Genomic DNA, 23,924 nt, shown 5'->3' with positions numbered 1-23,924 from the left:
TAAAATCTTGGCTGGTCTTTTGCTTCATGCTACTTCCGCACTGACCAGATACCATTTAATTCCCTCATATCTGAAAATAAATTCATATTCTTTGACTCTTTGGGAAGATCTCAGTTCTGGCAAATCCACATGTCAGTGAAACTTGCTGATCTCTATTCAAAAGAATGAGATGAATTCTTCTCCCCTGACATCCAGAATGTATCCTGAATTGTAAGCTAGTTATTTAGCATGAAAACAGGCTCTTGATGCCAAGACATCCATACTGATCAAAATGCCTACCTAAGCTGCCTCCATTTGCTTGCATTTGGCCTATATTACTGTGAACCTTTCCAGTCAAAATATATTTTGATTGTTGTAATTTTACCTGCCTTTAACACTTACTCTGGCAATTTGTTCTATAAACCCACCACCTCTGAGGGAAAACCCTACTCCTCAGGTTCCCTTTAAATCTTTCATCTTACTTTAAATCTATACCCTCTAGTTTTTGGCGTACCACCCATGAGTAAAAGACTGACTTTGAACCTATCTATGTTCCTTATGACCCTATAAGGTCACCCTTCAATCACCTCCACTCAAGGGGAAAAAATCTCAGCTTCTCCAATCTTTAAATTCAAGCCCTCCAGTCTTAGTAAGGTCTTTGTGATTCATTTGTGCATCCTCTGGTGTTCAGTCACATTCTTTCTATAGCTTTGCAAGCAGAACTGCATACAGTGTTCCAAGTGTGGTTTTACCAATGCTTTGTACAACTATAATATGATGTTACAACTTGTACTCAAAGCCACAGCTCATGAAGGCAAGCATGTCATTGGCCTTTGTGATCTTCTTGTCTACTTGTATCGCCAATTTCAGGGAGCCATATGCTTATACATTGTAATCAATAACTTTGTAGATGACATAAAATTATGAAGTGGTGTTGAAAATGCAGAAGATTATTGTTGATCACAAAGCGATCTTCATCAATTACAGAAGTAGGCCAAGGAATGGAAAATAGATTTCAATACATTTAACAATGAGATGATGCACTTTGAAAAGTCAAACGGGAGTAGGCTTTGTACTATGAATGGTAGGGCACTGGAAAGGGATTTTGGAGTGCAATTGCATAGTCCATTGAAAGTGGTCACAGGTAGAGAGGTTGGTGAAAAAGACATTTTACCACCTCTGGCCTTCGTCAGTAAATGTATTGAGTATAGGAATTGGGACATTATATTGTTGTTTTATATGTAAGTCGTTGATGAGGTTGCACTTAGAATACTGCATGTAGTTTTGGTCACCCTGTTTTAAGAAGGATGTTGTTAAACTGGAAAGATTTATGAAGATGTTGCCGGGACTAAAAGATCAGCGTTATTGGGAGAAGCTGACTAGGCTGAGCCTTTATTCCTTGGAACATTGGCAAATGAGGGGTGAGCTTTAAGAAATATTTAAAATTATGAGAAGCATAAATAAGGTGGATGAGAAAGATCTTTTCTCCAGAGTAGATTTAGGGTGAGGAGAAAAATTTAATAGAGGTCTGAAGGGGGAACTTTTTAATCCAAAAGATGGTGAGTATATTGAGCTGCCATTAGAAGCGTTTGAGGAAGGTACAATAGTATCATTTAAAAAGCAATTGAATAAATACATGGAGAAGTGGGGCTTACAGGGATATGGGCTGAATGAAAGAATTTTGGACCAGCTGGGTTGGCACTGTGTCCGAAAGGCCTGTATTGTACTGTATTGCTCTATGATTCTATAACGCCAAGTTTGTATGTCAACAATACTCTCTAAGTCCTTGTTATCTGTGTAAGTCCTGGCCTAGTTTAACTTGCCAAATTGCATTGTAGGGTAATGTAATTGGGAGAAATGTGACATAATTCACAACCATTGATGTTGAGTTGGGGTTTTGCTTTAAGAGGCTGGTCTGACGTGATGACATTGTTACGTAAAGATTTTTAGTGAACTTTTGTCTTTAGGTTTTGGAGTTCAATAAAATGCATTACAGATTTCCTTAAACATAAAATGCCTCACTTCAGTTTATTGTGAAAACCTACAGCATCACTTCGCACTGATCTGAGTTATGTTCCATCTTCTATTCCTTTGCTAACTTTCCCAGTTCACAATATCCCATTGTAAATTTGGATGACCTTTTACATTGTCCACTATATCCCCAGTTTTGGTGCTGTTTGCAAATTTGTTAATCATGCAACTGACATTCTAAGCCAGATCATTAACATATATGACATACAACAGGAGCCTGAGCACCAATCCCTGTGGCACTCCACAGGTCATAGACCTTCAATCAGAAAGCAGCTCTCCACTGCCTCTTTTTACTTCTCCTGCAACCAAATCAATTTTGTATCTAAGCAACACACACAAAATGCTGGTGGAACGCAGCAGGCCAGGCAGCATCCATAGGAAGAAGTGCAGTGACGTTTTGGGTCGAGACCCTTCGTCAGGACTAACTGAAAGAAGAGACAGTAAGAGCTTTGAAAGTGGGAGGGGGAGGGGGAGACCCGAAATGATAGGAGAAGACAGGACAGGGAGGGATGGAGCCAAGAGCTGGGAAGTTGATTGGCAAAAGGGATACAAGGCTGGAGAAGGAGGAGTATCATAGAACGGAAGGCCTAGGAAGAAGGAAAGGGGGAAGGGAGCACCAGAGGAAGATGGAGAACATGCAAGGAGTTATTGCGAGAGGGAAAGAGAGGAAAATAAAATAGAGATTGGGTAAGGGGAGGAGGGGCATTAACGGAAGTTTGAGAAGTCAATGTTTATGCCATCAGGTGGGAGGCTACCCAGACGGAATATAAAGTGTTGTTCCTCTAACCTGAGTGTGGCTTCTTCTCGACAGTAGAGGAGGCCATGGATTGACATCGGGGCATTTTGTGTGTTTATTTTCCTGTGCCCTTTCCTCCCCCTTTCCTTCTCCCTAGGTCTTCCATCCTATGATACTCCTCCTTCTCCAGCCTTGTATCCCTTTTGCCAATCAACTTCCCAGCTCTTGGCTTCATCCCTCCCCCTCCTGTCTTCTCCTATCATTTCGAGTCTCCCCCTCCCACTTTCAAATCTCTTACTATCTCTTTTTTCCGTTAGTCCTGACGAAGAGTCTTGACCCGAAACGTCAACTGTACTTCTTCCTGTAGATGCTGCATGGCCTGCTGTGTTCCACCAGCATTTTGTGTGTGTTGTTTGAATTTCCAGTATCTGCAGATTTTCTCGTGTTTGCAATTTTGTATCTAGTTCACTAACTTGTCCTGAGTCTTGTGTACTAACCTTCCAAGCCACCCTACCATGTGGACCTTGTCAAAGCTCTTGCTAAAGTTGATATAACCAACATGTACCATCCTGCTCTTGTCAATTGTCCTAATCAGTTCTTCAAGTAACTTAAATTCATGATTTCTGGTGTGCAAAGCCATAATGACTACAGTAATCCCAAATCAATTCTTGCCTTTATGAATGAAAATAAATTCTGTTTCTCAGAATCCCATCCAGCAAATTTTCTTCCACTGATGTTAGGCTCACTGGCCTCTAGCTCTCTTTCTTGTCCGTGCAGCCCTCCTTAAGTAATGGCATAAATTGTAAATAAGTACGGTAAAATTCAGATCCTTTATATAGATTCAGAATGTGTGGAATCCTGTTGTACATAAATTAATATTTTAAAATTGAAGTGAAATGCTAAATTAATTTCAATTTGTATATTTTTTCTTTATTTATTTTCATGCTTAATATTTATTGCTTCATCTAATTGTCCTGCGAAGGCAGTGATGGCTTTCTTTATGGACTGGATGTTGTATTACAGTCACTTCAAAACGTTCATTTAGCATAATTTTACTCCCATCTACTGCGACAACACTGGTGCCAAGCTGTATGGGTCCTAATGCCCTTCCCTTGGACAACATTGGTGTCGTGGAGAAGGGAGACTTTCAGCATGGGCAACTGCTGGTCTTCCTTACAGCCTTGTCCAGGCCTGCACCCTGGAGAGTGAAGACTTTCCAGGCACAGATCCATGGTCTCGCAAGACTAACGGATGCCTTAACTGCCATCTATCAAAAAAAATTCAGAATGGTTAACAAATGTGCATATCAGAAAAATGAATTTAAAGGAAAGAATTATCTACATGAGTGTGACAGCAGCATCACTTCCAAACTAGGCATAGTAATCACCACAGGTTTACTTCTCTAAAGGAGAATAATGTATGAGTTATTCTTTTAAAATCTGAAAGCCTTATATTGATAGCAGCTTTTCTATTGAAAGTTAACACCTCAAACAGCCTTTGTGATAATAAAATTCAAATTTTCTACATTATTAGTAGTCCTTTTGTTTAATTACTGGTATGTGACATTTTGGTTTTTAGAGTGACTAAAGAAGCTAAATTGTTACGACCTTAAGGAGCACTATAGTTATGTATTATTATCAAGTACATGATTCAAATTGTTAAAGAAATTTAAGCGACGGCTTACATTGCATGTTTATAGTCTGTATATTCATCACTATTTTTTGTTGAAAATACTCTTTTACTTTTATAGAATGATTTGTTCGATAGAAGCTGGTTTTGCTTTTATGACAGAACATAGAGCATAGAACGGTACAGTACAGGAACAGGCCCTTTGGCCCACAATGTAGTGCCGAACCAATTAAATTAGTAATTGAAAGGCTAACTAAACTAATCTCTTCTGCCTTCACAATGTCCATATACTTCCATTTTTCTCACATTCATGTGCCTATCTCAACATCTAAAAAAGTCCTTAATGTTTCTCTCTCTATCACCACCCCAGGCTCCCATACTTTCTGTTTAAAAAAAAAACTTGCCCCTCTCAAGTTTGATGTTGCTGAAATCTCATAAGGTTCACAGTTTTTCTTTTTGAAAATTGTTGTTTTCATATTTTAAATTAAATATTCAAGGGACAAACTTGTGTTGAAAATTTTAATGTATTTGGCAAACATTTATGACTATAAAAGAAACAAGTTGAACTATTTTTATACCATGTTTATTATTTGTCTTAAAGAAGATTTGGAAATATGATTATTGAATCTAGTTGATTGCAAAATTTATGGAGGCATTAATGAACCCAGTGAAGAATCTTATCTAATGTCACATCATCATCTAGGGAGATTACTTTTTTCAAATTTGGCTGCCATATTTCTTCTGTTCAAACAAATGACATATAAAGCAATATTTTATAGGTGTAAGAGGATGTCCTGAGAAAGGTACGTTATGGATATGAGTCCTGTTTTCTTTCTTTCGTGTTATTTCAATAACTGTCAAAATTTCAATCTTTTTGTCACAACATCCAACTGACATTTGAAATAGATTCAGTTTAACAGCTATTGATAACCTCTGTATTAATCTCAAAATATTTATTTCTTGAAACTACGGAGACAAAGTTACACATTTCAAATTAGAATACTGTGATTCCACATGTAGACTGTTGCCAAGAAATTGATCTGACATTATGTATTTACAGATGTAAGAAATTGTCAATAGACTATAAACCTATCAAGTTTGTCCTCTGAACATACCAGTTTCATATTACTTATGCTTTGTAACTGCATTTTCTACCAGAGTAACAAAGTTTAAAAAAAACAAATTTCAGAACATTATGGAAATCCATAATTTATTACAACTTCAACTCACAAGCAATCTCTTCCATAATTACAGCAGTCTTATGGAACTTCTTTCACTTCCTTTGCTGTAAGAAAGGAAATGCTTTCTGATTCCGATTCTGACTTCTTACCGTTTAACCTAAATTTCTACCAGTCTAACCAAACACCCTATCCATTTCAGACCCACTAACAGGAGTCCTAAATTTTTGTAAACTAGGTTGTATTTTCTTCAGAGTAATTCAGCATGTCAGCCAATATTTTGTGAGGATAGAAAAAAGTTAACATTTTAGTCACTGATCCATGACCAGAACTATTATCTTATTTCATACCTTATTTCATTTTGTGCATCTATACAATACAGCCTGACTTGCTGAGTATCTTTAGTACTTTTTGTTTTTATTTCAGAATACCAGCATGTCATTTTTTTCTCTATTTTATGTCATTCTAATTCCGGAGGTAATGTTACAGCTATATAGGACCCTGGTCCACTTGGGGTATCGTGCTCAATTCTGATCACCTCACTGCAGGAAGGATGTGGAAACCATAGAAAGGGTATAGAGGAGACTTACAAGGATGTTGCCTGGATTGGGGAGCATGCCTTGTGAGAACAGGTTGAGTGAACTCAGCCTTTTCTCCCTGGACCAATGGAGGATGAGAGGTGACCTGATAGAGGTATATAAGATGATGAGAGGCATTGATTGTGTGGATAGTCAGAGGCTTTTTCCCAGGGCTGAAGTGGCTAGCACAAGAGGGCACAGTTTTAAGGTGCTTGGAAGCAGGTACAGAGGAGATGTCAGGGCTAAGTTTTTTACACAGAGAGTGGTGAGTGCGTAGAATGGGCTGCCGGCGACAGTGGTGGAGGCAGATACGATAGGGTCTTTTAAGAGACTCTTAGATAGGTACATGGAGCTTAGAAAAATAGAGGGCTATGGGTAACCCTAGGTAATTTCTATGGTAAGGACATGTTCGGCACAGCTTTGTGGGCCGAATGGGCTGTATTGTGCTGTAGGTGTTCTATGTTTCTATTAATTATATTTCCCTTAACTAATTGAACGATCTATTCTGTTATTTTTTTAATATTGTTAGCTTTCACCCTTATATACAGTGGATTCCGGTTAATTGGAACACATTGGGATCAGTACATTTTGGACCAATTAAGTGGCTGTCCCAATTAGCCAAAATTTCATGGAAATAGTTAAAAAGATATAAAAAAGACAAACTGCTTTTGAACTGAGTAACAAATTATGTGTGTAAATTAAGCACTTTAGAACACTATCAATACTACTACAGTACTATAAAATTGTGTATTAGTTTCTAATAGTTGGTTTGGTAGTTATCTGTCGAATCTGACGATAACAGGAAACCTGTGTGAGAGAGTTTTTAAAGTGGAAAAGCTTTTACACTAGGGCAGTTCCACTCTCTTAACTTCAAGTCTGGGTCCAATAGTATGAATAGTCATCACAACTGGGGTCTACCTTGTTTGGAGTGGATGACTGTGACTTCTTCTGTGCCTTGTTATGCCCTTTGCTCTCCACAGAGTGTTGCAGAGCCACCTTCCTGGCTGTTGGATCTCACTGTTGATCTCATCCGCCAGTCTGGCAGAGCTGACTTTGCATGCTGGGATAGGCTTGTCCCTATCTCACTGGCGTATAAGGGCTGCCAGCTATCCTCACCTGGTTTAGCCCTCCTGTTGAAGTGGTGTACCAGAGTGTGCCTGTTGTCACATGCAAACAGCTGCTTAGAGCCACAGGTGAGAGCTGAGTATATGCTGCTGTGTTCTTTTGGTTGACTGTTCATTCATTCATTCTTTATGTGCCATGTCATATGATTTGGTTTGTCATTGCCTTCTTCTGGGCAGTGTCTTTAAAGATGGGTGACTCCAGCCATTATCAGTACTCTTCAGAGATTGTCTGCCTTGCATTAGGGGTCGCATAACCAGGATCTGTGATATGCACTAGCTGCCCATATGGCTGTCCACCAACTGCTGCTATGGCTTCATGTGACCCTGATCGGAGTGCTAAGCAGTGTAGCACGCACTTGTTGTCAGGTCACTCGTCTGAGTGCTACTGATACTGTGTAACCCAGTATTACCTATCGCATGGTTGGGTGGTCAGCGACTAAACCGGCTCCCCCACCAGGCTTGCCTGGTGAGGAGGGTGGCTAGACACCCTGCAGGACGAAAAACAAGACCTGTCAAAGGGCGGATGAACCCTCTCGTAGGGTCAAAGGTCATCTAGCAAACACGTGCCATGAAGCGCGGAAAGGGCATCCCTTGCATCGAAGCTTGGTCTAGCCATTCACTGCAACAGAGCTTCCCCCAGCTGTCTTGGACTCCACCATGCTGCTGGATCGGGGAGAGAATGTCAAGAGGGTGGGTCTGGACCTGTGCAACCCCCTACACACCTAAAATCCATTCACGCACATGCTGTTCCTTTTATATATCTGAAAAGAACCACCATCGTCCTATGGGATGGATAGCCAGAGAGAGAGTGCACACACCTTGCCCAAAGGAGTCCTGCAGGCTAGTGGAGGGAAGGAGTGCCTTACACCTCCTTTGGTAGAGATGTATCTCCACCTCGTTATCCAGTGATTGACTGTAAATCAGTGCAGATAACTAGTGTAGCTAACGGAGGCTACGTCCACACTAGACCGAATCTGTAACCGAAGCTTTTTCTCTTCGTTTTGACCCTCCATCCACACTGAAACAATGTTTTCCTCCCATGAAAACGGAGCTTTTCTAAAACGCTCTCCAGAGTGTGTAAATCTGAAAACGCCGATTGGGCGGTGTAGTGTGTACGGGGTAACCGGAGCTTTTTAAAAACGCTGTCATGACGTGCCGGAACAAATGATGGTGGCAGCGCGGCATTTCATTGTCATCTTGAATGCAACCTCCAACACCACAACAACAATGGCGGACGGCTTCATGCTTGTGTTGTTTACTTTATTGTCTACGTTAATAGCTGCCTTTTCCAGCGGAAGTTTTCTTTGTATTCCTTGAAGACATTGTTGAAAACTTTCTTTCGTTGTTGTAGGTACTCTAGTTTTTGACCAATGGGAATAGCACAACGCCGCCGCAGAAACGGAAATAGTATATCGTTGCCTCTTCACTTGTTTTCTGTAGATGTGTCCTACGCATGCCCAGTAGGAGGAGATTTGCCCAAATACCCGCTTTAATGCGGACGGAGGTATTTTCAAAAACGCCTGGTGTGGACGCCTATCGTTTTTATACGAAACCGGCGTTTTCAAAATTATCCGGTCTAGTGTCGACGCAGCCAGACTGTCTTCATACAATTTTCAACAATTTCTTCCTCCAATTCTTCATTTACAATGTATCATTCATGATGATTGCCAATACCCTCAAATTCTTTGTTGTATATAACTTGTTGAAATGATGAAATTGTTTAATTTACACTCCCAGCTGTTGTTGCTATCTCTAAGGCTGAATGCTTGAAACCGCACTGAGCAATTGTCTTGCTGCATATTTTTCACCAAATATCAGTGACAAATATCGCTTAAACAGAATCGGAATCACTTTATAGTCAGTATGTGAAACATACCAGAATTTATTGTGGTTTGGTGCCAAGCATAAAACACAGCATAATGCCATGACATACAACGTAGTACAACCAACAATTTACAAGACAATAGTTCAAACAGCCACAAGCAATCAACAATTAGTGCAAAAGTCAATAATCAGATTTAAATATGAACTCATGAACAGAATTAAATAATTATCTTCAGAACAAAAGGGCAGGAAAGACCATTTAATGGATGTTGTGCAGGGACAGTTAGGGTATTACACCTGTGAGCTTTGTTCTGGACAGGAAAGAAGTTTCGGAAATGACATTTAGGTCTGGTAGTGATGGACTTGTAGCATCTCCCTGATGGCAACTTGGTGAATGCTGACTGCTAGGGTTGGTGGAGTCAATGGTAATTTTTCCAGCTCTTTGTTTTGGTGATGAACAGGTCGGTAGCTGACAGTCAATGATCTCTCCACTGAGTGGACCACTCACTACAATTTGGACTGGTTAAGGGTGGAGGCGATGGGAAACTAAACAGTGATGGAGGTGATAGAGATGCACACACAACTGATGCTATTTAAAAACTGTTTGCTCTAAGCATGGTGTAGTGTCTAACGGCCACATGAGTGCACATGTCTGAATCAGAATCAGGTTTATTATCACTGGAATCTGTCGTCAAATTTGTTAACTTAGCAATAGTAGTGCAATGCAATACATGATAATATAGAAAGGAAAAGTAAGTAGATTAATTACAGTAGGTGTAGATATATGTATATTAAATAGTTAGGTTAAAGATAGTGCAAAATAGAAATAACGTAATTTTTTAAAAAGTGAGGTGTTCATGGATTCAGTGTCCATTTAGGAATCGGATGGCAGAGGGGAAGAAGCTGTTCCTGAATCACTGAGTGTGTGCCTTCAGGCTTCTGTACCTCCTTTTCGATGGTAGCAATGAGAAGAAGGCACATCCTGGGTGATGAGGTCCTTAATAATGGACGCCGCCTTTTTGAGACACTGCTCCTTGAAGATATCTTGGATACTATGGACGCTAGTATCCAAAATGCAGTTGACTAATTTTACAACTTTCTGTAGCTTTCAGTCCTGTGCAGCAGGCCTCCCATACTAGACAGTAATGCAGCCTGTCAGAATGCTTTCCACAGCACATCTGTAGAAGTTTTTGCATGTTCTAGGGGACAATCCAAATCTCTTCAAACTTCTAATGAAATATAGCCACTGTCTTGCCTTCTTTATAGCTGCATCAATTTATTGGGGCCAGGTTAGATCCTCAGAGATCTTGACTCCCAGGAACTTGAAATTCCTCACTCTCTCCACTTCTGATCTCTCTATGAGGATTGATTCGTGTTCCTTCTTCTTACTCTTCCTAAAATCCACAATCAGCTCTTTCGTCTTACTGACATTGAGTGCTGGGTTGTTGCTGTAACACCACTCAACTAGCTGGTATATTTCACTCCTTATACGCCCGCTCATCTCCATCAGAGATTCTACTGATAGTGTTGTATCATCAGTGAATTTATGGATTGTATTTGAGGTATGCTTGCTACAATCATGGGTACTGAGGACGTAGATCATTAAGCACACACCTTTGAGATGTGCCAGTGAAGATCGTCAGGAGGGGATATCACCAATTTGCAGATTGTTCAGTTAGGAAATCGAGGATCCAATTGCAGAGGGAGATACAGAGGCCCAGGTTCTGTAGCTTATCAATCAGGACTGTGGAAATGTTGGTGTTAAACGCTGAGCTATAGTCAACAAGCAGCATCTTGACATAGGCGTTTGTGTTGTCCAGGTGATGTAAGGCCGTGTGAAGAACCATTGAGATTGCTTTTGCCGTTGACCTATTGTGGTGATAGGCAAATTGCAGTGGGACCAGGTCCTTGCTGAGGCAGGAGTTCATTCTAGTCATGACCAACCTCTCAAAGCATTTAATTAAGACAGCTTACACTACTCTTCTTAGGCACTGATGTGATAGTCGCCTTTTTGAAGCTGTTGAGAACTTCCGACCATAGCAGTGAGAGGTTGAAAATGCTAGCTCTGATGCGAGTTCAAAACTGTTCAGCAAGTCCCCTTCCCCAATTAAATGGCATTGTGTCCCAAATAAACAAAGGGAATCCCAGCTATTTTCTAGATTAGTTTTTTGTTCTTTAATAGTTGTCCCAAGTAAGTGGTTAACCCGATTAACCAATGACACAATTAACTGAAATCCACTACATCTTTTTAAGAATCAGAAATTCTATTTAAATGTTGCATTTCTAACTTGTTCAGAAAGGTTGTTGTAATATAGCAATACAAATCCGTACTATTCATGGAATTTTACATATCTGAAGCAAGCTATTGAACTGAACTGGTCTATACCAGCATTTATGCACCCAGTAGCCTCCCCCCATTTTGATTTGTCTTTCCAATTCATTATCTCAATTATACTATTTTAATGTTTTTTATAAATGCTCTTCCATTCTGTATTTTAAGATGCATTATTGTTTTATATAGTTGGATTTGTGAATGAGCTGCTGTAATCCTAGCTGTGGTCACTTTTTGCACCTGCTGGCCATTTTATATAACTTGTATACCTTGTGTGGGTTTATTTGGACTATAATGATCCTATTACAAAGAGAAAACTGAGGTCAATCCACTTTAAACATCGTCTTGCAATGTGATTCTATTTCTTGGTGGTGGACAGTGAGAGGTGTTCGTAGGCCTGTGACCATTTGAGGGGATGATGATCCTGACGAAGGGTCTCGGCCTGAAACGTCGACTGCACCTCTTCCTACAGATGCTGCCTGGCCTGCTGCGTTCACCAGCAACTTTGGTGTATGTTGCTTGAATTTCCAGCATCTGCAGAATTCCTGTTGTTTATGATCTGATCTCAGTTGTGACTTCTGGAAATTGAGTTGCTCGTGTTGAGTATATTTTTATTGTGATCTTCTTGTCTTTTGAGAGTCTGAATGTAAGCATAAAAAACAAAATACTCATCAGATTGCCCTTTTAGTCACTTCACTCTCAATGGTTTGGTTTCCAGTAGTTCTACTGGCTGTAATACACACATCAGAAACTGTTTTGCTAATTTGCAAATATAACTGTTCCGTTACGTGGAGTTTGAAGTATTTTCATATTGTATTTCTCATATTTTTCTTAAGACCTTGAAGGTAATTATCTGGCCCATTGACTGTCAGGCTCATAGAGTCATACAGCACAGAAATAGGCCCTTTATGTTTATGCTGACCTTAAATAATCTATCTGCAGTAATCCTGTTTATCAGTACTTGGTCAGTAGCCTACTATGTGTTTTCAATTCAGTTAATTCATCCAGATGCATCTTATATATTGTCAGTACTTGCTTCTTCCAACTTCTCAGGCAAAATGTTCCAGACTTCAACCATGTTCTGGATGAAATGTTCCACAGATTCCCTTATCCCTCTATGTAAACCTATCCCCTCTAGTCTTGGACATCTTTGCCTTGGGGTAAGGTTTCTTGCCTTTTATCCTATGTCTGCCTTTCACAATTTTTGTATACCTCCTAGTGGGTCCCTTTTCAGTCTCCTGTGCTTCAGGAAGAATGTAACCTATCTTGTCTCTCCTCCTATCTGAAAAATTCATCCCCCCGCCCCTCACCCAGGCAACATCCTGGTGAGGGCTGCATTGGAACATAGTGGTTAATACAACACTTTACAGTACCAGCAACCTTGGTTCAATTCCAACCACTTTCTGTACATTCTCCCCATGACCACATGGGTTTCCTCCAGGTGCTCCGATTTCCTCCTACAGTCTAAAGACATACCAGTTCATTGGTTAACTGGTCATTGTAAATTATCCTGTGATTAGGCTAGAGGTAAATTGGGGATTGCTGGGTGATGTGGCTCAAAGAGCTGGAATGGGCTATCCATGTTGTATCTCAATAAATCAATAAATATTTTATCTGCACAATCACAAACACATACTCATCAGTCTTGTTACCCTACTTATTTCTCAGCACTCTCAAATGCCTATGAACTACATCTAATTTCCTTGCAACTCTCCTGTTGGGTCAATTCACAGGAACCAACTAACTTACTGGTTTTGTTTTTGAGAAACCTGCATAGTTGCAGGGCAAATGTGCAAATTTCACATCGACAACAATGATCAGTATCAAACCTGGAGACACAAGAAACTGCTGATGCTGGAGTCTGAAGCAAAAAGCAGTCCACTGGAGAAACTCAGCCTGTCAAACAACATCTGTTGAGGGGTTGGGGTTGAGGAGGAAGGAATTGTTGATGTTTCAGGTTGAGGCCCTGCATCAGAATCAAATCCGGTTTGCATTGTGTGGCAGCAGCACTAACTGTGCTGGCTGATGAAGACAGTCCAGGATTCATGTTCCCTAGTATCTTATATCAATAATCTTTTTTTTACAAATTTCGGTTGTTCTCATTAAGCTTCTATTATTAATTCACCCTTGCATTGTTTGAATCATTTTGATCAAAGCAAAGATAGGATTGAAAGAATTTGTATTTGCATAGTACCTTTAGTGTTCCAACTAGATTGCAGAGTACTTAAGTCAAAACTTTGGGTAAATGTGTCAGCCAATTTGCATAACAAATTCATATAACTGTAATTAGATAAGCACCAGAAATCTATATTTCATGGTTGTGTTTGATGAATACATGTTGACCAATATACTTGAAGGATCTCCTAGTTCTGCCTTGAATGATGCTATTACATCTTTAACATCCATCTAAGGGTCAACAGGACTTCAGTACATCTAATCCAAAAGACAAAACAGCCAATCAAGTGTCAGTCTAGTCATCCAGAATAATCTGGAATTGACAAAAATCCTGTTGAACCAAATCCGTGCAATAGATTTACACTCATGTTTAAACATTTATTGTTTGAAATTGTTTTAAGTAACTATAACTCACTTTTTTTTATTCGCTATCATGGTGAATAGCTAGTGGAGTAAAAATGTCAGTTTTGCCCTTTTGGAGTAAAATGGTGAGTTAATCAACAGTTCACCTGTATTGTTCTAAAGACTGAAATATATTCTGTGCATTTCTTTGAAACTTGGATATTCAGTTAAACTAACAACATCATTTGCTTTAATATAATTTAAGATGTATCATAATTCCCATTTAAATCAATGGTATGCTTTAAATTCAATTTTTGCATTGTGTTCCAGCAGAAAATAAATGGGAACTAGCCTTAACTTGTTTTACTTATCCAGAGCTCCAAAAGTTAATTTTGTTTAGGAGTCAGGAATCTTCTTCTGGTTCTGCTAAAGTGACCTTGTTGCTCATCACATTAAATCTCGCCACACACATAAAAGTTGCTGGTGAACGCAGCAGGCCAGGCAGCATCTCGAGGAAGAGGTACAGTCGACGTTTCGGGCCGAGACCCTTCGTCAGGACGAACTGAAAGAAGAGCTAGTAAGAGATTTGAAAATGGGAGGGGGAGATCCAAAATGATAGGAGAAGACAGGAGAGGGATGGATGGAGCCAAGAGCTGGACAGTTGATTAGCAAAAGGGATATGAGAGGATCATGGGACAGGAGGCCTAGGGAGAAAGAAAAGGAGGGAGGGGACCAGAGGATGGGCAAGGGGTATAGTGAGGGGGACAGAAGGAGAAAAAGGAGAGAGAGAAAAAGAATGTGCGTATATAAATAAATAACGGATGGGGTACGAGGGGGAGGTGGAGCACTAGCGGAAGTTTGAGAAGTCAATGTTCATGTCATTTCGGATCTCCCCCTCCCCCTCCCACTTTCAAATCTCTTACTAGCTCTTCTTTCAGTTAGTCTTGACGAAGGGTCTCGGCCTGAAACGTCAACTGTACCTCTTCCTAGAGATGCTGCCTGGCCTGCTGCGTTCACCAGCAACTTTTATGTTGTTGCTTGAAAGTCCAGTATCTGCAGATTTCCTCGTGTTTGCGTTGTTAAATCTAGCAAGTTGCTTTGAATGCAGGTATATATAGATAAAATATTGAAACAAAATAAAGCACAAAGCTTTTAAGCTGAATAAAGATGTTTTCTTTCAATTACTACATGCCATATGGCCCTCAAAGCTCAATACAGAAAGAACAGATCAAAGATTAATTAAGAATGAATTGTGTGATAACTTCAACAGGTAGGAACGAAGGGTTTATTATTAACTCCTCACGTTGTAGTGTGGAAGATATCACTTGTAAGTTTGTAAGCGCATGAGAAATGTAGGAATGAAGTGCATTGAAGAATTAATACACAATACTGAGTGTGGTGCACCTTTGTATTACCACTCAGTTCCAGAGTTGTTCTTTCATGCTTTGAGGATGAAAGAAGAGGCTTGGAAAAATAAATGGGGATATATTAGTATTCAATGCAAATGTCTGGAATATGACTTTATAACAACCACTCTTTGAGCTCTGCGTGATTAGAAGATCTTTTTATAACTAGTACTTAAATCCTTAAAGAACTAAGTTATCAAGTTAAAGACAGTGATCTTTATTCTACTTGGCCTATTATAAACATTGTAAAGAGAAACTGTATTTGTCCTGTTGCAAAATTAGTGACACTGGTTAAATGCATTCTGAATCTTAAGATTCCATAAATAATTGAATAGGTTTTCACAATCAAAGGTTCCTTATGTGATATGTGAAGAAAAAGTGTGTTATGTATGTTTTTAAGTTGGATGAAACAAAGATCTTTATCAGAGTACATGGGGGAAATGGGCTGGTTGCTTGTGCTGTTGCAATTACTAAGAACATCACTCCAGAAATTGCATTCCGCTGAGACATGCACCAAGAGCTGTCCCAGACAGTGAGTGCAGGAAACTGCACACCACAATATCTACAAAAACAAATGGCTAGGACTGCCTCAGTGACATACAGGTAATAATAGATCAGTGGTTTTAAAAAACACAATACAAATGCTATTCTTCTATATAATGACAGTTGTTCACTGTTCATTTTTGCTTACAAGTAGTTGAATATACTTCATTTGGCTGAAGCCTATTTTTCACCGTTCTCTGCTTCCTAATTGGCTATCAGCCTTGTGTATTTAGGAGAAAGAAGTGGAATGAGGGAAAAAATATGGCCTTTCTTTACTCTGAACAGCTATCTGTACATGACAACATTTTTATTCTAAATGTTTTGTTTGTGTTTGCAGCAAACTCCATCAAGATAGAGATGCACAGCGATGAGGATGATGGAAAAGTTCTTAAACAGGTTGACCAGGCCAGAAGCAAAGAGGAAATGAACACCATGGAAGAATCTATGGTGGAAAGCAACGGGATGACTGAAAGCAACCAAGGGCAGGAGATACAAGCTGATGGAGGAGTACGACTTCCGAATGGTAAACTGAAGTGTGACATCTGTGGGATGGTTTGCATTGGGCCCAATGTTCTAATGGTACATAAGCGGAGCCACACTGGTAAGCAGCAAAAAAAAGTTGATTGTACACTAGATAAGAAATGTGTACTTCGAAAGGAACCAAATTGTGGTCCACTTTTAGCTATAGATACATTTTCCAACAGTTAAATTTAAAAATATCACCAGTGTGGTGCAATAAAGTAGAAATTGTGAGTAAATACATCTTTGTAATATTTTAAAGTTGCACAAACTCATGTATGCTGACATAATTAAGATTATTATCTAGTATTTTCAACCACTTTATAAGCCTGCTATAAAAGTCTGAATTTTGCTGCCTTAGAAATAACAATGTTAATAGTTATCAACAAAAGATAATGCAAAAACTAGAATTCCCAGATTACTAACTGTATTAATCCATTGTTTTTCTCATTTGCAAGATATACTTTCCAATTGCTGGTTATCATTTCGGATTTTGATTCTTTTAGTATTAAGAAGTTCTGGATAAGTAGTGTTTGCAAACTATGGAAGATTTACTGAAATCAGAGCCTACAAATTCCAGAATAGATCTTCATCAATGTTAAATTCAATTAGCTTGTAAATAGACATTATAAAATGAATTAGTTTTAAAAAATAGAATAGTAAATATTAGAGGTTGTTGTTTGTTGTAGTCTGTAATTTATCCATTTGCTTTACATTCTTAAGGTTATATTTTAAAATGATTAGGCTGCCACAAATGCTAACAATATCCAGATATTGTAAATAAATACAAAAAAACTTGTAGAAAACTTATAGAAAAAATACTTGAGACTATGACTATAAAAGGAATGGGCATCACTGCTACTTACTAAGGTATCCATCAATGAAGGGGAGTGTTTGTAATGATTTAATTGTCTATTGTACCTTATTTACCCTTGAAACCTGTCATTGGTAGTTTGGAAAAGAATTGCCATTGAGGTCCCCTTAGCAGATTAACATGTCCAGACCTCCACACACTTGCATTGCAGTATGGAAGTCCTGGAATATATGGAGATCTGTAGCAAGTACATATGATATCCTTCTTTCCTGAGGAACCAACCTTTCAACTTTATGCCATTCAGTGTATGTAACTTAGACATTCACTTAAATAAGTCTTGTCCAGGAAATGTATGGCAAATGGAGAAATTTTAAACTTATTTTAGTTAATATGAATATTGTAAATATTATTTTATTAATTTTATATTTCAATTTACTAACTATTTTCAGTTATCTCTGATTCTGATGTGCTAACTGTTAAAAGATATTAGGGTAGTTTGGGCTTTAGTCTCAGTATCCATTTCCTGAGTCTGGGTCATCACTGGCAAGCCATTCTTGTTTTGTGGGATGGCTAATATTATGAAGTTTAGAATTCAATAGCTCCTTTGTGGTTGTATGAAGTTAGTGTGGCTGTAGGATGCATCTCGGGAAGACACAAAATATGTACACGGAGGTCAAGGTTAGGGTATCTTTTATAGTGTAATAACACATTCAGAAAAACTCTGTATATCAGAAATGTTAAGGAAAGAGCCAACTATATGTTGATGATTCCAGTTTAATGATGACTTAAAGACCATTGTTGCACATGTTGCAGTAGATAGATATTGAGGCACCTATGTTTTACTGACTTGCTGATACCAAATTCTTTGGTTCTCAATGCCAGATAATGAACTATGACATTATATATTGAAGGGAAATAAAATTATTGATACTAAAGAAGTATTAAAGAAATGCTTTTCTTAACCAAAATGCAATCTGAAAATTGGTAGGGAAACATTTTAAATATTTTAAGAAAATTGTTTGCATTGTGATGATTTCTGATAATGCTGCTAGTTTTTTGGTTGGACAACAGACCAAAAGATCCTTCATGTCCCATTTCCATGCATAAGAAGTCTGAAAATGAATGACATTTTAGAGTAGAATTTGAATGGTGTTTGCTTATGGAGGTTGTTTTGCAGAGTAGTGGAGGTTTGGCCAACTAATAATAGTTTGTCTGCCCAAGCTACCAAAATTCTAAATACTTGAATTTTATTTATGTTTATGCTCTTCATACTCATTTCCAAATATTTAGTTGGTTCTCTTTTACATTATCTTTCAAACAATGCCTCATTATATTCTTCCCAAAAACCTCTTTAATTTTATCTACAAATAACTCTAGGCTAGTACTCTCTTAATAGTAGCACAAGAGGTTCTACAAATGCTAGAAATCCAGAGTAACAAATACAAAATGCATGAGGAACTCAGCAGGTCAGGCTGTGGCTTAATACTAATTTACTAATATCCTTTCAATGTTGAACTACTTAAGATCTTCGATTATTTGGAAAATATTTGATAATTTATAAAAGTTAGTCCATTGGTAATGTATGAATTAGTGCTAAATATCATCACGTTTTTAGAAGTAAAGTCTACCCACTTAAATAAAGTAGAACACTGCACAAAAGATAAAATAAAGCTGCTCTTTAATCACATCTGATTCTCTATAAATTTCATCTTGCTGGAAGACACCACTGAAAGTGCAGGCAGCTCCCAAAAAGAAAGAGTTAAAACCAGAATGACGGTCACATGGGTGCATTTTCATTGATCAAAGTACAAATATTTTGGGACATGTCACATACAGCATAAAAAATTTTGAAATGCAACGAATTTGATATAACAAGGGATACAAACAGGAAAACTAAGAATTCATACCGATAAAAGGACATTACATTGTCACCATATGATAAAGTTGGGTCCAATGCCTTTAGCACTTTGTTTAATTTCATTTCAAATCACCTACTAAAGTTAAGTCTGTTAGACAGATATATTTTCCAAGACTAATGTATTGGTAACATAGTTTGGATATAAATGTTTTTATCTGACATGAGCAAATGTTGGTTACTTTCTTACATGCCCCTTGGAATGAATTTATTACTTGAACTTTTTCCTTATCGAAAACTGTATTTCCAAGTTTTGAATTTCATGATGGAATTTTTGTCAACAAAGATTTACTAGTTCAATAATAAAATAACATGGTGTTTGTTTCAATTTAGATTGTGACGTAATAAATACTTTGGTAATGCCATTAAGTGGAACTTGATCTTTCCTAGAAGAGTGAATTTTTTGCAAGGTCAGGAAAATTAGGTGAAATTCAGCATGTAGAAACTTGCTAGCATCTAAAACAGGGTTTTTAGAGCAAGATGCCTGTGGATTTTGAGTTATCACTCTTATCTAGCTTATTGGATTCATACCTAATGAGAGACACAAGGTGTGAAAAATTAGGCATGATTCATGCCATTTAAGGCAGCAAATCTTCTTAAAAATGATCTTCTCTGGCAAATTAATATGGGAAAATATGGTGAAACACAGTCACGAGATGGCAACAATCAAGAGGTGGTCTCTTCTCTAGCCCTCTTGCCTCCCCCTCTCTCCCCCTCTCTCCCCCTCTCTCCCCCTCTCTCCCCCTCTCTCCCCCTCTCTCCCCCCCTCTCTCCCCTCTCTCCCCTGGGGACGAATCCAATAAGCTAGATAAGAGTATTCATCATGCCAAGGCCCCTTTTAACTTTAATTCTGGTGAAGTAAGCTAGAATCTCAAGTCATGATCAAATCTTACAAGGGAAATGGTAAAATAATATAATTAGTCACAAAATTAGTTCTGATTTCAAATAACTGGGCCCCACGCTTCAGAGAAGCCTTTGAATCTGTGCCCAAGGGTTAAACTAGTCACCCCCGCATAACGGTATTAATAATTGCTTCAGTCTTTTATTACAAAAAGTGTATGACAATCTTTGACCTGACCACAAATCAACAATGCTGTCCCTTTATATGGAATGTATTGTGGGGTGTATTGATAGTGGTGAGTTTTTGAAACGTGATTTGTAAAATTAACACACACACAATACACAGAATCAGAATCAGTTTAATATCACTGGCATATGTCGAGAAATCTGTTGTTATGTGGCAGTGTTACATAATAAAAAACTATAAATTACAGTAGGAAATATATAGATAAAATAAATTAAATTAAACCCTCCATGCATATGTATTTATTTGCCATCATGGAGGCCAGGTATTACTGTTCAAGGAAGTTGAAGTGAATACTAAATCTGAACAAAGTTATGACCAATTCCCTCACTTCTTGCACATATATCCAAAAGAAAGGAAAGCGTGAAGAGAAATATATTTATTCCAGCTGAATATTGACTCCCAACTGACCTGGTGGTTGTTGATTATCCAAATAAATTAAATTTTAAAGTGGGTTTACTAGTCAAGAAAAGCGTGAGTTCCTCTTGGAGAAACAATGGATACAAACAGTCTACTTATACTTGATTTACTCTAGTTGACCATCCTTATTCTCTTTATTGCTTTTTTTCCCCATATCCCTTACAGCTCATTGACTAAATCAAGCTATGTTGTTGAACATATTATTAACCAAGGTCTCTGATAATTTGCTGAGCTAATAACAACTCATGCTTCCAGCAACTTTATACTCAAGTATAATCACAGACAAATTTGACTAGTGGTACTTGCCAGGTGCTCCATCATGCATTCTCTGATCCATAAAACTTAAAAGTATAGAAGTATTATTTTTCTGGCATTTATACATAAACAAACCTATTCCACTCCATCTTCTCTAGCCTTATCAACACAATACTTTTAACATTTCTTTTCCTTAATTAGCTCCATTTTAGCTGGCATTTGCTGTTCCATTTTGGATAGTAAGTTCTTCTATCACACTTCGAATACAGGAATTTCACTTGTTGAATTTGTTATTGAAATATGTTGGTGACTATCTTTTGTTTAAAATTTGTATTTATGGAACCTTGCAAGTGGAAATATCTTCACTTTGATTACCCTGTTCATCTCCTTCAGTAGATTACTTTGAGTCTTTTCTGTAGAAAAGAGGAGTGGCTTAGTGTCTTTTTTGATACTTACAAGCCTTCAGTTTTAGTATCGTCCTTCTAATTTTGTTTTCTCACCACCTTTTTGATAGTCCTTTATCCATTTTGTAATTTGGAACATAGTAAGTGTTATGTTTCATAACTCCAGAAATTAATCAAAAGAAAATCAAGGGAGAGCCAGGGATAACTCGTGTCTAGTTTCCTTACTTTAGTGAGTCTCCAGCATACGATATGGTGGCATAAAGGCATATGCCAATCATGTACTTTTACATATAATCCATAATGAATCACGTAAACAACACAATGCTTGATCAAACATATACAATATTCTTAAATATTACTGAAATATTAAATGCACAACACTGTTCCCTGCTTAGCTACAAACCCCTACTCAATATAAAATGAATCCCAACTATATACATAGTGTACTCTGTAATACAACTACCATGCAGATATCCCCAGCATAGTAAATTTTAAGTTGTCCCATTCTGGCCTAAAAATCTAATTGCTATGGAAACTTTCTTACTCCTGTAGAATAATGTCTTTCATGACAGAGGTGGAGGGGGGATCACTCTGCTTGGCAGATGAGACTTGTGGCTGTGAAACCATCTCAAGTTCTGGGGCCTCCTCCGTGGTGATATAGGAGTTGACTCTGGACTTCTGTCGCTCATGATGTGACATGACTGCACCTATACCATAAAGCAATTCATTATAGACAAGCTACACAGTACATTGTGAATCATAATGTGTGAATGCAGTGTCTGTCATCACCAGTTGCCTTTTGGAAAGCCACCTCACGCTGCTTTGTCCATTGCCATTTCTTCCTGAGCTGTAGTAAAGTTCAAGGGAAGGAGCACAGTAACCAAGGTTGACAGCAACCTGTTATAGTGATTGACAAATCCAAGTAAGAACAACTGTGACACATCCTTAGTCTTTGGGGCGTGTGCCACTGTTTGAATTTTCTCTGCATCAACCACTGCTTGAATTTTCTCTGCACACTTGTGAAAAACTTGTGCATCAATGATGTGACCATAGTAAATGATACTTGGTTTCAAGAATTCACACTTGTTATGTTATGCATGAGCCTATAACCTTCAAATCTTTTTAAACACTGTCTCAAGATTTTGGAGGTGTTCCTTGTCATCTAACTGGTAACAATAATGTCATCCAGATAACACTGAGTGTCTGTACAGCCTTGCAGCCCTTGGTCCATAGCTTTCTGCAGAGTGCAGGTACAGATGCTACTCCGAAAATAAGCCTATTATATCAATAAAACCCTTCATAAGTGTTTATAAGGAGAAACACTTTGGACTCTTCTTCTATCTCTATCTGTATGTAGGACTCAGCTGTTCACTTTGCTGAAGTGCTTTCCTCCAGAAATGTTTGCAAAGATATTTTCTATCCTGGGAAGAGGGTATTGATCAACTTTCAGGACAGGGGTGATGGTGATTTTAAAATCACCAAAGATCCTGACAGGCCCATTCTTCTTGGCTACTTGGACCACTGGTGTTGCCCATGGGCTCTACTCAACCTTGGAAAGAATTCCTTCAGCCTCCATGCGATATAGCTCACTGGCTACTTTATCTCATGTGGTATAAGTAACCAGATGGGCTTTATAAAACTTAGGTGTGGCATTTTTATTTAATACTATTTTGCCCTTGATATGTTTGAGATTTCCAGTGCCATTGTGAACACTGCTGTGGCATCATCCGGTACCTTTCTTAATTCACTTTCAGTTGACTCTGTTGCACGGGATGTGGCATGCAAATGCTTGCCAATTACGATTTAGCTGCTTAGTCACCCACGTCACCACAGAGCTGACCGTCCCGTTTTTACTACATAAAGCCCAGTGTGGCTTGTTGATTGTTGTATTTCACTGTTACTAATGCCATTCTTACAGTATAAGTTCTTAGTTGGACATCTGCATGCTTCAGTTTAGTATTTTTGAAATGCCATTCAAGTGCATTTTCTGGAATGACTGAAACAGCCTAAGTAGTGACCAATTCCATTTTAATTAACTCGCCATTTACTTCTGGTGTAAGCCATAATGCTGGTCTCTTGTTAGTTTTCACATTGTAACTCTTAAGGCTACTCACTCCTGTGTCATAAATAGTCTCTCATCATCATCAGATATTTCCTCAAAGGCATGCAGATTGGTACACTTTTTGAAACTGAAACTTTTTATTTTTACCTCTTCTGTAGTCTATTATTTATGTCTGCCCAGCATGCTCTTTGTATGTGTCCTACTTTGGTGCATTTTCTGTAAGTTTCATCTTTAAACTTGCACTGGTCAGGTGTATGTGAGCCCCTGCCTCAGCGATAACATAATTTGTTCAGCCAGGGAGGTTTCTGTTTGGATTTTGTAATTTTGTTCATGCTCACTTTCATTCCTGACTACAACTCAACTACATCTCTGCTGTTTCCTTTGATACGGTGATTTCAACTACTCTGTGCTTCAGTTAGGAGCCATTTTTGAATGTTTTCTTGTAAGATTCCACAAACTGAACAATATCTCAGTGCATCATTAAGCCTATTACCAAACTGGCAATGCTTAGACAACTTCTTCAATTCAGCTGTGTACGCTGAAATGCACACCCCTTCTATTTTATTTCACTTAT

The 23,924-nt window shown here is 38.3% G+C and overlaps 1 protein-coding gene across 14 annotated transcripts in view; it reads left to right on the top strand.

Moving 5' to 3' along the window:
• The window catches only part of ikzf2 (IKAROS family zinc finger 2), a 152,322-nt gene that overhangs the window by 88,253 nt on the left and 40,145 nt on the right, over positions 1–23,924 (top strand). For 13 of the 14 annotated variants that reach the window (XM_072261226.1, XM_072261221.1, XM_072261232.1 and 10 more), the window contains one exon: positions 16,215–16,478. In XM_072261226.1, the coding sequence (XP_072117327.1) occupies positions 16,215–16,478 (264 nt within the window). The remainder of the gene's footprint in view (positions 1–16,214; positions 16,479–23,924) is intronic. The other variant, XM_072261223.1, reaches the window with a different exon arrangement.

The sequence above is a fragment of the Mobula birostris genome, chromosome 6, assembly GCF_030028105.1.
Source record: "Mobula birostris isolate sMobBir1 chromosome 6, sMobBir1.hap1, whole genome shotgun sequence".
NCBI classification, from domain to species: Eukaryota; Metazoa; Chordata; class Chondrichthyes; order Myliobatiformes; family Myliobatidae; genus Mobula; species Mobula birostris.
The sequence above is the reverse complement of the archived record's forward strand: the minus strand, read 5'-3'. Positions and strand labels throughout refer to the sequence as shown.